The sequence below is a fragment of the Ylistrum balloti genome, unplaced genomic scaffold (genome assembly GCF_031769215.1).
Source record: "Ylistrum balloti isolate Yb309-2 unplaced genomic scaffold, AGI_CSIRO_Ybal_v1 Utg371114, whole genome shotgun sequence".
In the NCBI taxonomy this organism is placed as follows: Eukaryota; Metazoa; Mollusca; class Bivalvia; order Pectinida; family Pectinidae; genus Ylistrum; species Ylistrum balloti.
In genome coordinates this window covers 755,489-772,747 of record NW_026782612.1, presented here as the reverse complement: position 1 = coordinate 772,747, position 17,259 = coordinate 755,489, and the positions used below count along the sequence as shown (strand labels likewise).

At 35.9% G+C, this 17,259-nt stretch overlaps 1 protein-coding gene across 1 annotated transcript in view; it reads left to right on the top strand.

Moving 5' to 3' along the window:
* Nucleotides 1-17,259, top strand: part of LOC132560804 (uncharacterized) — a 147,606-nt gene that overhangs the window by 32,692 nt on the left and 97,655 nt on the right. The window contains exon 4 of the mRNA XM_060225483.1: nucleotides 8,561-8,683. Coding sequence (XP_060081466.1) covers nucleotides 8,561-8,683 — 123 coding nt within the window. The remainder of the gene's footprint in view (nucleotides 1-8,560; nucleotides 8,684-17,259) is intronic.

Sequence of the window (17,259 nt, the reverse complement as noted above, 5' to 3'; positions counted from 1 at the left end):
TATCACCTGACAATTTTTCTTCCATAAATCTGACTTTTTTCTCATTATTATCTCAGCAATTAATGATGACAGTAAAAGAGAGGATGTTTTGAAAAGAGATAATGAGGGAAAATAAGGGGTCTGTCAGGAAGTATATTTAAAAACAAAGGGAAAATAAGAGAATAGAATAAGGACTAGAAAAAAATGAAGAATGAAAAGATTTGGACAATTAGAAAGTTCATATTTAACAGTAAAGGATTCAATTCTGAGGGGAGAAAAAGAAAATGATTAGAAGAAATTACAAAAATATGATTGGAAGGGAGAAAGAGTAAGGTTCTTTAAGGAGAAAAAAGTAGAAGTGTTAGACGGGAAAAGTAGTGAAAGAAGAAAATAGGGATGAAAGGAGAAGAAAAGGGAAGTTAAGAAAGTATTTAGGATTAATGGAACAGAATTTAAAAAACAAAAAGTATATAAGATGATAATAAAATGATAAAATAAAATCTTGTTTTGACCTTTACTGACGAAATTTATACACAATGCAGTAAGACAATTTAAGAGGTTATGGTTGATGGCATATTTCTACTCTAAACAAAATGTGTCCAGTGAAATTTAAACATTTAGGTCTGGTTCTTGGTATGTCAGACTGTAGATCAATTAACAGTTATGTGTTTACTGTTTAAATCCTGTATTGACAGAACATTAACCTTAAACATTAAAGAATTCTTTAGAAAGCCAGTAATGTTCATGCTGTCTATAAATAGCAGAAGGATGTTCGGCTTTAAGCATGCTTAAGTGTAATGTCTTGTGTCTAGGTATACATGGCTTGTTGTGTTGTCTGATCCTTATTTTGACTTCGTTAACTTGAGTATTTCCTATTTCATCATGTTATATTAAACAAAGTTACGTTATACATTTAACTGCATTCATTATGGTTTCAAAAGGAAACAGCCCTGTTCTACGAATTCCATTAATCTGACTGCAATCCGTTAATTTTTTAAAAGAATTATCCAGCTGTTGTCAAATTTTTCTTATCAATAAGAATGAAAGATATTCAGTTTTATTTTCTAATCAGTTTAAGATTCTAGATACAGAAGAGGTCAGACTGAAGATGTTTTAAAGCTCCCTCCTCCATGTTATTGACCAGAAGGTGGGGTTGAACAGCCTGTAAGACGACCAGTCCGTATTGCTGACCAGTGTTTTACTAGTCTGTTTTGAGAGTTGATGGTCCTAATCTATGGCTAATGAGTACCTAATGGGCCCTGTAAAGCAGCACCCAGGCCGTCATATGTCTGATAGCAATGGTCATCAATTGTCCAGTCTGAGATACAGCCAAATAGTGGTCAGTAGGCTGCTTCCTGCTGTTCGGAATTAGAGGCTGAGTACAGAAATAGCTTTAACCAATAGAAATGATTCCTGAGATAGAGAAATTACCTCTAGCTCTCCCCACTTCCTCCAGATGTATATATACAAAGTCCGCTGCCTAATAGTAGAATATGTGTATTTTTCAATGCAGCTTCCATTTGACCTGTTTATGCTGGTTGAAACCATGAACTTGTGTTCACCCTATAGCCCTAGTGTGTAACCTTACCTAACCCAAACCTTTAGGATTGTCTTTCCTATCAAACATTGATGAGATTAGATTTAATCTGCTTCAAGAGTTATATGTTGTAGTTTAATGGGAAATTTTTCAGGGTTTTTATCTCTGATTTCACTATTAATATTCAAAACTTAAAAAAATTATTCCCAATATCTAAGGAATGAATTTTGATGCAAAAAAATGACTGTAGACATAACAAAGCTATATATATTTACTATATTGAAAAATACTTGTAATGAAAACAACCTTATTTCTGCGGTAATTTTTTGTTAGCACTTTTTGGGCATAAGATCTTGCACTAAGATAGGATCGCACTAACTCCAGTTTATACTGTGTAAATGTTGATACATTTGAAATTTTACAGTATGATAGATCTTACATAGGTCGTTAACATAGCAATAATTGTTATTGATGAAATTCATCATGGCACTTAAAATTTCTCCAAAACTGATATTGTGCTAGATTTGCAAAAAATAAATACATTTACAATTCTGCAGTATGATAGATCTAAAAATGTATGTGTTATCAGGACAATGAAAATCTAAATATCTAGAAAACTGCATCTGCTCATATAGTATTTAGATTAGATAAAATAATTATATAGATATGAAATATTTGTAAAATTATTTTTGTAAGATGAGAAAAGGTAAGTTTTACAAAACTACAATTCATGTGTTTTTAATCGTGTTTACAAATTTATATTAACTGCGTCATCTCTTTGTATCTTTAATTATATAATCAAGAAACATACTGTTCAGTGTTATGTTAAAACTGACATCTTTTGTTATAAAGAGGTCTAGTGAACAAGGGGAGGTAACCAAGTACACAGGATCAGTTATAATTACAAACTTCCTGCATACCTATAAATTATAGATAATGTTCTGTGTAATAGGGTTTAGGTCAGAAATAGGAGGGGTGGCATGGTGTAAAACTTGTACTGAAAGGATGACACAGAAAAATGGCTAATTTCTTCGTAATGTTTTTGTGAGTATAAAGCTTGTATCATCACTGATATATGTTTTCCGATGTTGGTGTAACTTTTACAGTTTCTACCAGTAAGAATGATGCTTTCTTGTGATTCCATTCAAATTTGCAGTTCTGATGCGAATTGAACTACGTTGGAATAAGTTGGTTGCCCATGAAATCTTGTCTTTGGTATCTAATATAGTTTTGTAAGTGATTCCTACTTGCATGAAATAAAAGAATACCAGGTAAGGTGGCCATTTTAAAACTGTGTTTTGTTGTCAAGTAAATTGTCAAATGAATGGAAACCAAACAATATAAATATCTGGATTGATATACACTCTGTATCTACAATGCAAAACATGCCGAGATTTAAATAAAACATTTTTGATATTTTAATCACCATTTCCCATACAACAACTTATGATTTTTTGTACATTATAAGGGGCCTTGGCGTCTACCGGCCGAAGGAATTATTGAGACACCACCACTCTTGATTTAACTTTATAACTTTGTATTTGTTTTATGTTATATGTATGTGATGTAATTTATGTGATATTTGTGTTTTGATAAAGGGTCAGATTGCCTCGAAAGTATTACAGTTCACTTGTCCATTCTGTTGTCATTACTTCATTGATTATATATATATTTATATATATCGCTCTCATACTACAGAATATATCTCTGGTTTTGTTTTGCACTCATGTGTCTGAAATATATACATGTTTTGTTATTGTATTTCATCAATGCATTTCATACATGGCAGCTTTAAACAAGCTATATGATGAGCATGATGAGTTAAATTTCCCTATGGTGAGTTTTCCATTTCTGGATAGCAATAACCCTGCACCCCAAACCTATGGTGTTTACATGTCTCAGTCTTTTTAATATTTAAGGGCCCTTTCCCATTATCAGGATTTTTGTACAAGAAGACATCAACTGAAAGACAAATTCATATAAAACAGAGTTTCAAAAGAAGCAAGTAGATGAACAAGTTTTACGGCCATCATAATGATCTCATTGAGACATATTCTGTTCCTTTGTGCGATATGAAGTTGACTTGTTTGATGCTCGTTAATTTGCCTGTTGGTTTTGTTGTAGTTTACCTTGTTCTCATCTGAGAACATGACTTTACTTACTTGGATTGGCCAGGGAGGTATAATCTGTATTATACATCCCTGGACTGGCCAAGATTTACGTGTTTTGTCGATGAAGCAGAAAACATTGACTCTTCTGGAACACCTGGTCTTATTCTCATGGTAAACGTTTCTTTTGTTCATATTTAACCTAGTTTTTTTAACATGGGTGTGGATGATGATTCTGTTGACATGTTGGTATTTTTCTTGTTGTTTTTTATAGATATATCTGACACCGAAAATATCAGGATTATTTAGCTCACCTGTCAGAATTGCAGAATTTAAACTCAATTACACATCAAAAATAAGTTACTATGTTAAAGTGTTGCTTAAAATCTTATCCCATTATATATATATACGATCTCAAATAATTTTTCATTTCATATTGAATTTTATAAAAAAGATCTCAGTTTTTTTCCTTTTTCTTTTTTTTTTTGAAAATTTTGTGAGTCCTGACAAGCAAAACATTTTAAACGCAGGGATGTCAGTTTTATGAAACCTGGTACGAAATGAAAACAAATTTTTATTTCTAGACATAACATGGTATTGTATTATGTCATCCCAATCAGGTGTTCGGAATAGCACTGACAATGAAAAACTGACACATATGACAAATTCACCGGAGGATGGGCAGATTTCGTGATAAAAATTATAATAAAAAGTTACAATGTATTATTTTGAGAAACATGTAACACAAAGTCACAAATACAGACATCGACTGATTGTATACGGCTGTGCTATGTTTTCATGTATGCCATCATAATGAAGACATTTGATTATGATGGATGAAGAGAGTCTGGACAATTTCTGACAAACTGAACTGGACATTCAAGAGGTCAGTGCACATTAACTACCCTCTGTTCAGACATGCGTTAAATAATTTACATGAAGCAGGCACTTCTATACTTCTGGTTATGGCCTCACAGGACCAACCACAGATTGTACTGGTTTGCTTTGTTGATTTGTGGCCAAGAAAACATCACGTATTAGACTTCATTGATCAATCCTTCATATTTATCATTCTCAGTGCTTTTTAAGTCTTTTTTACGACATGACTGTTTTTGTTGGACACTGGTACAGATCTGCATGGTGGCAATTCTGTTAAATTTTTTTCAAAAATTGTGTTGTTGTGATGACTTGAGTCGAATTGATTTGAATCTTCAGTTTTCCAGTTTTAAGTTGATTTAACACAGAGAAAGACTTATAGTACACAGTTTACTAAAGGGAGAAATCCTTGTTTTAATCATGCATAATTCCATTAATAAAAAGTATGATTTATAGTTTTAATGAAAGAACTTTATAAATCTTGATGGGATATCAAATTATGCATTAGTAGATAAATGTTAGCTCACTTAGGGAGTTAATCACACTGTTAGTTGTAACCTGGACTATGGGGATTGACTTAGTTTACGACAATGTAGAATCATTTGTCAGAATTTCTTCTCAAACTGTATTCAATACAGATGAAGACTTTTAGGTATTGAAAGAGGGAACAATTTTCTATACTTTGTACTTATAAATAGATCTTGTGAATTAAAAAAAAAAACACTTAGTATATTCTATAACAATTTTTAAAATTGGGTGGTTGATTGGTTGCTTGGTTTCAGGTTTCTGTCTTTTGACCAATTTCGAAAAAAGTTTTTCCAAGTTCTGTAGATCACTTGTTTTGACTGGGGTTGAATTGCACTGGAAAACTTACTTTAGGAGGACACCTTGGAACCTGGTGTAAATCTGCATGATATGGGACCCTATTAATATAGACAGCTTATTTTTGTACAAAGTCGTAGATTCTGCTCTACTTTTATGTAAATGTGTATATATAGGTACTGAAGACATGCAGGCCTAGGAAATGCAGTATTGAGTCTGAAGGAGCCTTACTATAATTTCTGACACGAAATCTAACTGGAAACAACTGCAGCCATATGCCGATATATAAGGAACTGGCGCCCTGGTCCTGGAGCGCTTAAACCTCACCTGTTTCCTCCTTCAAACAGATTTAATTATACTTTCAGGAAGTTTGGCTGTATATCTATCTGTAAACAAATGTTCCCACACCAGAACAGCATTAAGCCTGGTCAGGTTCACAGAACAGAATAAAGCTAGGACAGGTTCACAGAATAACATTAAGCCAGGACAGGTTGACAGAATAGCATTAAGCCTGGACAGGTTCGCAGAATAGCATTAAGCCTGGACAGGTTCATAGAATAGAATAAAGCTTGGTCAGGTTGACAGAATAGCATTAAGCCTGGTCAGGTTCACAGAATAGCATTAAGCCTGGACAGGTTCACAGAATAGCATTAAGCCTGGACAGGTTCGCAGAAAAGCATTAAGCCAGGACAGGTTCACAGAATAGCATTAAGCCAGGACAGGTTGACAGAATAGCATTAAGCCTGGACAGGTTCACAGAATAGCATTAAGCCTGGTCAGGTTGATAGAATAGCATTAAGCCTGGTCAGGTTGACAGAAAAGCATTAAGCCTGGACAGGTTCGCAGAATAGCATTAAGCCAGGACATGTTCACAGAATAGCATTAAGCCTGGTCAGGTTCACAGAATAGCATTAAGCCAGGACATGTTCGCAGAATAGCATTAAGCCTGGACAGGTTCGCAGAATAGCATTAAGCCTGGACAGGTTGACAGAATAGCATTAAGCCTGGTCAGGTTGACAGAATAGCATTAAGCCTGGACAGGTTGACAGAATAGCATTAAGCCTGGTCAGGTTCACAGAATAGCATTAAGCCTGGTCAGGTTGACAGAATAGCATTAAGCCTGGACAGGTTCGCAGAATAGCATAAAGTCTGGTCAGGTTCACAGAATAGCATTAAGCAATTGTACCATATTTATTTGACAATAAGCTCACTTATACACATATACTGTTTTTACCTTATTTCCATACACTGGTAAGATTATCATGACAAATGTTTTTGTACTCAGCTTTCACGGGGTTAGAATACTCTTGGCAGAACAACATTATGTTATAATAGATAAAAACTGGAACCCAGCTGAGATATTTACTAAACAGGTACCTTGGAATGTCAGATATTATATAATAAATATTGTAAGTGAAAATTACAACATTAGGGCGTGGCGTAGACGTGGATTTCGTCATCACATGCAGCATCTGTACCATAACATGTGCAGTACATGTATAACATTTAGGAATGTAAGATGAAGAAGATACCTTTATCGCCGTGTGGCTGTACTCCAGACTGCAGTAAAACATCTGGCAGGCGTCCCTGTGGTATTTCAGTAACATCTGGGCAAGGACAGTGCTCTAATGAAATATATTGTTTTGCCGAGCTGCAAAACACTTAGATGATCCAGATCTGTAGAGATCTTCTTGATTTACTGAAGATTTGTCAAGAGTTTCGTGTCACGAAGACATTTTTACCTGTCTGATGTTGATGTTATTCATGTGTTGTAACGTGACAGTATCGTTGATGAGAAATATTACAGACTTGCGAGAATTCGTGTACACTTTGTCATTGTATTGTTATTTTACATGGAAGGAATATTTAATGACCAATACTTTGAAAATGCTTATCTTGAGTAATTAGGAACAGTATGAATAAAGATTTATCCCAGTACTGTATGTTGTCAGATGCTGGCTGTCGCAACATTTTGTTATAGTGTAGTTCTGATATATGGATATAACCTACTGTCTTTTGCTTTGTCAGCAGAATTCCAAGATTTCTAACAATCCCTTCCTCCTTAACGAATCTTTTTTCAATCAAAATTGGAAATTTTGGACATTTTCATATTTCTCTATTTTCATTAACTGTATCTGGTTAAAGTTGTCCTAGTTTCACAATGAGAGTCAGACACTCCCATCACAACCCTCCACCCCCACCCCTTTCTCCTCATCAACACAATATGATGAAGAAATATCACATACCGTATGAAATATACAATTTCCTAAACTTCCTCGACATGAGTTTTAATCTTTGAAAAGAAGATTAGGACTTTAAGAACTTGAGAAGAAGTGGATACAAAGAGACTTACATACTGTAGTGTGATGTCAACGTATCAAAAAATTGTTTCAATTACAAAATTAAAATACTCACGATAATATCAGATTGTCAGATCCTTTCTGATCTTGTAAGGAAATTCGGATTTGAATTTCAGTTCTGAATATATTGAATTATTGTTTATATAGTTTAATTTCCAGAAAAAATATATAAATTTTAAAAAATTTTTTGTGTGAAACACTAAACATAACTTGACAATGAGTTTTAGAGGGATGAAACAGCTGTATGATGCTGTTTAACAGATGATATTTACTTGTGTGTCTTTTGTTCAATCTATTGGATTTATCTCGGAACATGACATTCTTTAAAACTCCTAAAATGGCCAGTTGAGAAGAATCTTTAAAATATGTCCTGTATTTTGTAAAAACATCTTTTAAAAGTTAAGTGGATGGCCTTATACTCCTGATTCTGTGTTTTTGGATTTACATGGTTACTAGGGAAATCACAGATAAGACAATTAGCGGGATTATTGACAGGAAATTGTACTGGTACTCTAAGCCTCGGTTGGAAAACCAGTACATCTGAAGATTTACTTAAAACAGTTCGGAAATTTTTGTTTTCAGTTGGTGAGAACTTCAGTGTATCTACCTTGAAATTGACCAACAGATGGAAGTTCTGGGCAGTCACCTGAGTAGTCTAAATCAGGACAAGTGTGATTTTTAAGTTCTAAGCCCTGATGTTGAGAATTTAAGTTGAAGTGATTGAATTAATCAACAGGATCTGGATTTTCTCAAGGTGTGCCGTTAGCAGACTTTTTTTCCAGATTTACGTTTAGTAATTTAACAGTGTTATATAGGTATTTTCCACATAGATGACTGCATAAATTTTTAATTAAGATGTAACTCTGTGGTATTTACAGGCTGTATGGTATGTCTTGGGAGGTCTAACTATTTTCGGTTCAATCATCCAAAGGAGGCGAAGAAGATTAAAGATGCTCTCCCCAACTGTCGGATCTCTTGTGCTCCTCTACATTTCCTTCAAGGTGAGACTTCCATACCTATTACACATATCAAAACAAAAAAAATCTTCAGACAATAAGTTTATTTGTCAGTTTGTTTTTTGTCATTTTGATTGTAGGATATGAACACTTATACACTGTATAGAAATAACTATGACACCAAGAAAGGGAGATGACCTGTGTTGAAGGCAAATGTTGCTTAAAAAGGTGATAAACCTAAGGGAGATAAGTTTTCTTGACTGAATATTGATTTAAAAACCTGAAGTCTAAGGGAAAGAACAATTCATAACTGTAAATATTGATTAAAAATAAAGAGAGGGGCACCTAAGGGAGATAATTCTTCTTAACTGCAAATGTTGATTAAAAATAAAGAGAGGGGCGCCTAAGGGAGATAATTTGTCTTAACTGCAAATATTGATTGAAACAAGGGTGAGACAATGAACAGAGATAAAAAAAAACCTTCTTGACTGCTAATATTGATTTAAAAAGTCGATACCTAAGGGAGGTAACTATTCATGACTGTAAATATTGATTAAATATATGGAGAGACACCTAAGGGAGATAAGCCCTTTTGACTTGACATAATGATAAAAAACCCGTGGGATTGCAGTTCATTTTTAATTAGTGATTTTATGTCTTTGCTCTGTGACAGTCGAGTGACAGACTACAATATGCTGCATTTTTGTCTGCGTCAATGTCCACACCAACATTATAAAGAAGTTGAGCTCATCTTTTCGCTAATTTTTAAATGATTAAATGATGTAATTAGCAATTCAAATCATTGACGAAACTTTTACCTATATGTTCTTCCAATTTTGCTTTGAAAAATGCTGGAAATATTGGTAGAATTTTATGTTAAGATGCAGACAAAGGGATGTAGATTTGCTGAACTGAAATGACAGAGTCACCAAATGAATCATCTGTATGACCCTATCGTAATCTCCAATCCCAGCTGGAGTGGATGAACCATCAACTTTCCTACCGTATCAGAATGTTTTTGGAATAAAACAATGCCTTTGTTGACAGTTTGACAGCTGACTTAACGCTTCCATCCAATTACCTAGTGGTGAATTATCGTCAAGACTCCTTCATTTTCACTTGTTACTTGACATTAATGAGAATTAGCTCACAGACAATCAATGTTTGTGTAATAGAAAGACATCTTTTCGCTTGTATCTGGAGCTCCATAAAAGACACGCTCTCATTTGTAGTTGTTTTGTAAGGAAGCACAATATGGGACTAATACACATATGAGTCGTGTTCTGATAGTGTCACACATGTGTGGATTAAAGTGTGCATCACAAATGTGTGATGTGTTAACCTATCATGAGAATGTTTATGTAACACATATGGATGAAATTGTCATCTTCTGGTTAAGGGGACACAAATCTGGCTATAACTCTTCTGCTCTTTAGAACATTCTGTACGTATTTGTTATATTATTTAATCAGCTCACGATATTAATATTAGTAATGATGAGTTAAACTAAGACATATTAGCCTAACCTAAGGACGTTTACTCTGACAGTTAATTAGAAAAATATAAAAAAAATCATACAACATACCAAAAAAGACATTTGTTCTGATGTATAAAAGACCTTGACTGTCCTCTTTTTGAACTTTGATCGAAATATTTGTTAAAAGTTCCTCGAATCTTCAATAGACTTATCTCCTGCCATCCCTAAAATGATAACTTACCACTTCAAAGGAATGATTTTTTGTGCACCGACACTGGCAGGGATCCAAGTCATGTACAGATCCTGTTTTTTCTCTATATTTTATGACTGATTTGACGTATTGGAGAAGCATTTTCTTTCTTTTATCAATCAGGTTAATCTTTGACATCTAAGATATAGAGAAGTTGGAGCTGTAATCAGTTTCTATGTTGTACATCACCAGAAAATGTAATCTCAAAGAGATTGATTTCAACGTTTCATTTCTATCAACATTTGTTGTTTCTTCTTATGTAGATTGTACAGGATTTTAATGTCATGAAATTATTTTTTATTGAAAAGTAAAAATTGAAGATGTTTAACAATACAAGTGTTTTGTGCAGTTTGATGTTAACAGGTATTCATGATAAAGAGACATATATGTTAGCAGATGATTATAACAAAAAACAAAACAGAAATGAATACAAAATGGCGTCCAAAAGGTGAAACAGTGTGTATCAGAGAACCAGTATCCTTGTATTTAATGACCAAGTTTTTATTTGGTGCATAAAACTTTTCTTTTCTTGCAAAAGTCAAGGAAATGGTGTACATTTTCTAGCAACAGGCAAGAATAGGTACACAGTACTGTTAAAGTTAAGAAGATGGCTTGGAACTCTGATTGAAATCAATTACAGAGATGTTGACTGTCTGGGAGGCAGAAGATAGTGAGAACCAGGTGGAGGGAGAGAAAAGGGGAGGATGGAGAGCTAGTGAGATCCAGGTGGAGGAAGAGAAAAGGAGAGGAGGGAGAGAAAAGTATAGGAGGAGGGGAGAGAAAAAAGGGGAGGAGAGGGGAGGAGGAGGGGAGGGGGGAGGAGGAGGGGAGGGGGAGAGAAAAGGGGGGAGGGGGGAGGAGGAGGGGAGGGTGGAGAGAAAAGTAGAGGAGGAGGGGGGAGGGAGGAGGAGGAGAGGAGGGGGGAGCTGAAACACAGTAGGAGGGGAAACAGGACAGTCCCTATCTCTTGTATGTTTTTTTATCTCACAATAAAACTGCTAGGCAGGTTTTAGTGGGCATGTGTGTTTCTTTTAAGTATATCCAATGAACTTCATTTCGAACTGGGACAAAATTAGAACCTTATAAACAGGATCTACCGCAGATGTAGATTCTACGGATTATCTTAGCGTAGAGACCTCGAACAACTATTGTCGAATAATGTAACTACCAGATTTTATCCAGTTTATTGAAGTAAATGTATGATAAGGGAAAATACATGAAAAGTAATACAGAATTTTAAGAGAAAATCAATTGATTCAGAATTAATGTGTTCACTGAGTTAGTATGTTATTTATAGGTGAATTGAATTATAATTATAACCAATCAGCGTTCAGGTGTCTAGGTCAGGTGTTCATTTAAAGTGTTCATGTGTTAGTCTTATGTGTTAAATTTAGTTATATGTTCACAAGAGAGAGTCATGTGTTAAGCCAAAGTGACTTTCTTTGGTAAAGTTTTCATATTTTGTTGTTCAGAAAAGGGTCAGTTATGCTTACAATTACAGAAAAGTTTAATTTTAGAGAAGATTCCATGACTGATATTTTCTATTCATTTCTCCTGAGTTAGCACAGATATCACAGAGAAACCTCTTTGTCAGTCCTAATTCATTTTGTCAGTAGTCCAAGGTCTGTTTTACCTCATCAGACTAAGGAAGAGGTTTATATTCTTTCCAGGTGTGTGTTCTTGAGCGACTTAAAATGTTTTTTATGTTTAAGTGATCCACTTTCATGTGTGTTTAGCTGAACATATGGGTGTGTTAAGCTGATCATATGTGTGTGTTTAGCTGAACATACGTGTGTGTTTAACTTAACATATGTGTGTGTTTAACTGAACATGTGTGTGTTTAGCTGAACATATGGGTGTGTTTAGCTGAACATATGGGTGTGTTAAGCTGATCATATGTGTGTGTTAAGCTGATCATATGTGTGTGTTTAGCTGAACATACGTGTGTGTTTAACTTAACATATGTGTGTGTTTAACTGAACATGTGTGTGTTTAGCTGAACACATGGGTGTGTTTGTGTGTGTTAGCTGAACATATGTGTGTGTGTTAAGCTGATCATATGTGTGTGTTTAGTGTGTGTTTACATACGTGTGTGTTTAACTTAACATGTGTGTGTTTAACTGAACATGTGTGTGTTTAGCTTAACATATGGGTGTGTTTAGCTGAACATACGTGTGTGTTAAGCTGAAAATAGGTGTGTTAGTGAACTACTGAAAGATGTGTTTAATCACATATTTGTGAGCAAGTTTCTGATATTTGTCTTAATTCTGTCTCTGTATCCTGTATTGTTTGCAGTAATTGCTTACAAAAACATTCAAAATTAGTGCTGATACCATGCAACAGTAAGTCCATTCTTGGTAATACTTGGCACATGCTTATCTAATGCAGATCAGAGGAAATGTGAGCAAATTGCTATTTAATAAGCCCGCCCCCTAGTGTTAGATTTTGTAACGAATTCCTGGCTTTATTAAATATAAACTAGCATATGAAAAGTTTCTACCTGTATAATCAAACAACCTGCCCAATCTGACCTCTGTGTTGTGATTATAAATCATTTTCCTTATGAGTCAATCAAATCCTGTACTGATGTGGTTGTGTCATGGGATAAGACTTAAATTAACCCGGTTATTGCTGTGGATGTGTGCTGCGATGGGCCTCCCACATGAGTTTCAGTGAAGTAACCACCAGCTACTCCAAGGAGACCTGGCCTTAAAATGACTCTGCAAACAAACAAATAAACAATAAATCCCAACAGTTTTGCTTTCAACAACACCACCATCTTCATAATACAATGCTCAATTTATTTAGCTCCACCCAATTGATAATGATTGGTGGAGTCAATGGCAACCCGCCACCCTGTGGCAGGCCTGTTGGAACTTTCTTTTATATGAGATAGAAATATCTATTTATATAATCAGCTGGTGTGTGGACCGCTGTCATTTAGTGATGTAAACAAAAAATGAACTACAACATCATAAAATATTGAAATATGGTAAAATGTACGCAAACAAAATACAACAAGTAAATGATAGATTTTTAGGGGAAAATAAATGTTATTTGATATTTTCGGACATTTCTGTTTGGAATGTGATGGGCCCATTCATTCATGAACTTTGAATGACTGAAAATGACACCAAGCAGTCTGTACATTTCTGTTTTTGAAACCAATTTTAGAAATTAATTACGTATTTGCAAAATTATCATGAATCACTATGCACATTCATTCAATATGCAAATAGGTTTTCCTTTCATACCAGCACGAAACTAAAATATATTCCTATCAAAGTTTACGTATAGCTGCAGTATGTAGAATCCTAAAGTGATCTTTTATTCTGTACATTTATGGGTGTTGAATGGAGAATGAAAATTCTGCAGACAAAAACGTCCACTTTCAAACTCTTTCTATTCATGACAAGTAAATATCTAAAACTTGAGATAAAAACCTTCTGCTTTATTACAATTTTTACAATAAAACATTTTAAATAAACAGAAATGGAAAATTATAAAAAACTGCAGGCACTGCATTGAAATGTCACTTCACACACCGTGTTAGCTTGGGTTTTATGACTAACTGATGACTGCCTGTCTACGTATCCTGATGGTGTGTTCATTGTGTTTCCTCTGAATCACTTTAATTTGATACCATTGGAGACACAGAAAGTGTTTTGGCTTCCTGTGACAGACTGAGAAAAATAAACTCATGAGCTAATTTTCTACTGGTCTTGTATCTAAATATACCTCATAGGCCACGAAGGTTAGGTAAATTAGACGAAAATGATTTATTATACAATACTGATAGTTAAAAAACAATTACTATTATTTGCCACACAAGGATAGCTGTAATTCTATGTAGGGACTGTTGGTGTACACAGACAGCTGTAATTCTATGTAGGGACTGTTGCTGTACACAGACAGCTGTAATTCTATGTAGGGACTGTTACTGTACACAGACAGCTGTAATTCTATGTAGGGACTGTTACTGTACACAGACAGCTGTAATTCTATGTAGGGACTGTTACTGCAGACTGAAAGCTGTAATTCTATGTAGGGACTGTTGCTGTACACAGACAGCTGTAATTCTATGTAGGGACTGTTACTGTACACAGACAGCTGTAATTCTATGTAGGGACTGTTGCTGTACACAGACAGCTGTAATTCTATGTAGGGACTGTTGCTGTACACAGACAGCTGTAATTCTATGTAGGGACTGTTGCTGTACACAGACAGCTGTAATTCTATGTAGGGACTGTTGCTGTACACAGACGGCTGTAATTCTATGTAGGGACTGTTGCTGTACATAGACGGCTGTAATTCTATGTAGGGACTGTTGCTGCAGACTGAAAGCTGTAATTCTATGTAGGGACTGTTGGTGTACACAGACAGCTGTAATTCTATGTAGGGACTGTTGCTGTACACAGACAGCTGTAATTCTATGTAGGGACTGTTGCTGTACACAGACAGCTGTAATTCTATGTAGGGACTGTTGCTGTACACAGACAGCTGTAATTCTATGTAGGGACTGTTGCTGTACACAGACAGCTGTAATTCTATGTAGGGACTGTTACTGTACACAGACAGCTGTAATTCTATGTAGGGACTGTTGCTGTACACAGACGGCTGTAATTCTATGTAGAGACTGTTGGTGTAATTCTATGTAGGGACTGTTGGTGTACACAGACAGCTGTAATTCTATGTAGGGACTGTTGCTGTACACAGACAGCTGTAATTTTATGTAGGGACTGTTGCTGTACACAGACAGCTGTAATTCTATGTAGGGACTGTTGCTGTACACAGACGGCTGTAATTTTATGTAGGGACTGTTGCTGTACACAGACAGCTGTAATTCTATGTAGGGACTGTTGCTGTACATAGACGGCTGTAATTCTATGTAGGGACTGTCAGTGTACACAGACAGCTGTAATTCTATGTAGGGACTGTTACTGCAGACTGAAAGCTGTAATTCTATGTAGGGACTGTTGCTGTACACAGACAGCTGTAATTCTATGTAGGGACTGTTGCTGTACACAGACAGCTGTAATTCTATGTAGGGACTGTTGCTGTACACAGACAGCTGTAATTCTATGTAGGGACTGTTGCTGTACACAGACAGCTGTAATTCTATGTAGGGACTGTTGCTGTACACAGACAGCTGTAATTCTATGTAGGGACTGTTGCTGTACACAGACAGCTGTAATTCTATGTAGGGACTGTTGCTGTACACAGACAGCTGTAATTCTATGTAGGGACTGTTACTGTACACAGACAGCTGTAATTCTATGTAGAGACTGTTGCTGTACACAGACAGCTGTAATTCTATGTAGGGACTGTTGCTGTACACAGACGGCTGTAATTCTATGTAGGGACTGTTGCTGTACACAGACGGCTGTAATTCTATGTAGGGACTGTTGCTGTACACAGACAGCTGTAATTCTATGTAGGGACTGTTGCTGTACACAGACAGCTGTAATTCTATGTAGGGACTGTTACTGTACACAGACAGCTGTAATTCTATGTAGAGACTGTTGCTGTACACAGACAGCTGTAATTCTATGTAGGGACTGTTGGTGTACACAGACAGCTGTAATTCTATGTAGGGACTGTTGCTGTACACAGACGGCTGTAATTCTATGTAGGGACTGTTGCTGTACACAGACAGCTGTAATTCTATGTAGGGACTGTTGCTGTACACAGACAGCTGTAATTCTATGTAGGGACTGTTTGTGTACAAATACAGCTCAGATTGTTTTCAATAATATTATTGTGTCAATGTTTCCATGGTGACAGCATTTCATGTAGCTATGGTGATTGGTTAACTGTAACAATGGCAGTGGGGTTCGGTGTAGCTATGGCAATGTTTTTAATGTTGTTGCAGTGATTTTGTCGATGAGGATGGTGGTGGTTGCCAATGTAACTATGGTGATTATTTTCATTTAACTTTTTGTTGTTTCTATTATATAGCTATGATGATGGTTTCAATGAATCAATGGTGTTCGATGTAGCAGTGGTTTTCACTGTAGATATAGTGATTGTTTTTAGATGGAGATTAAGAAGGTCTGAAGATCTGAAATAACTGAAATAATTAGAGTGTGATGGATATTGGGAGGCTTACAGATTTAAAGTCCCCCTCGGGACCCCAGTTACAGGAATAAGTGGAGTATGAGAGATTGTGTGGAAGGACTGAGTGATTTTGGAGCCCTGATATGGAGATAATTAGATTGTGATGAGTTTTAGGAGGCTGAGAGACTAAGGGATTCCCCATTTTGGAGCCCTGATATACAGCTGTTAACACCATTGAAGTGTGATGGATTCTTGGAGGCTGAGACACCTCAGGAGCCCTGAAATCAAGACAATTGAGGTATAATAGGTATTTGGAGGTTAAGATTCTCCCACCTGATACCTTAGTTCCCCCTCTAGATCCCCAATATCAGGCAATTTAGGCTCACCCCTCTGTAGCCTGATAAAGAGATAATTGGAGTGTGTTGGGTATTAGGAGATTAAGGCTCCCCCCTCTGGATCCCCAATATTAAGGAGACTTAGACTCACCCTTCTGTAGCCTGATAAAGAGATAATTGGAGTGTTTTGGGTTTTAGGAGATTTAGGCTACCCTCTTCTGGAGCCCCGATACAGAGATATTTTGAATTTGGTGGCTATTAGGAGATTTGGATGGGTATTGGGAGACCTTGGCTCCCCCTTCTGAAGCCCCGATAAAGAGACAGTTGGAGTGTGTTGGGTATTAGGAGATTAATGCTCTCCCCTCTGCAGCCCCAATACAGAGATAATTGGAGTGTGAATGGTATTGGGAGACTTTAGTTCCCCCTTCTGGAGCCCTGATAAAGAGATAATTGGAGAGTGTTGGGTATTAGGAGATTAATGCTCCCCCCTCTGCAGTCCCAA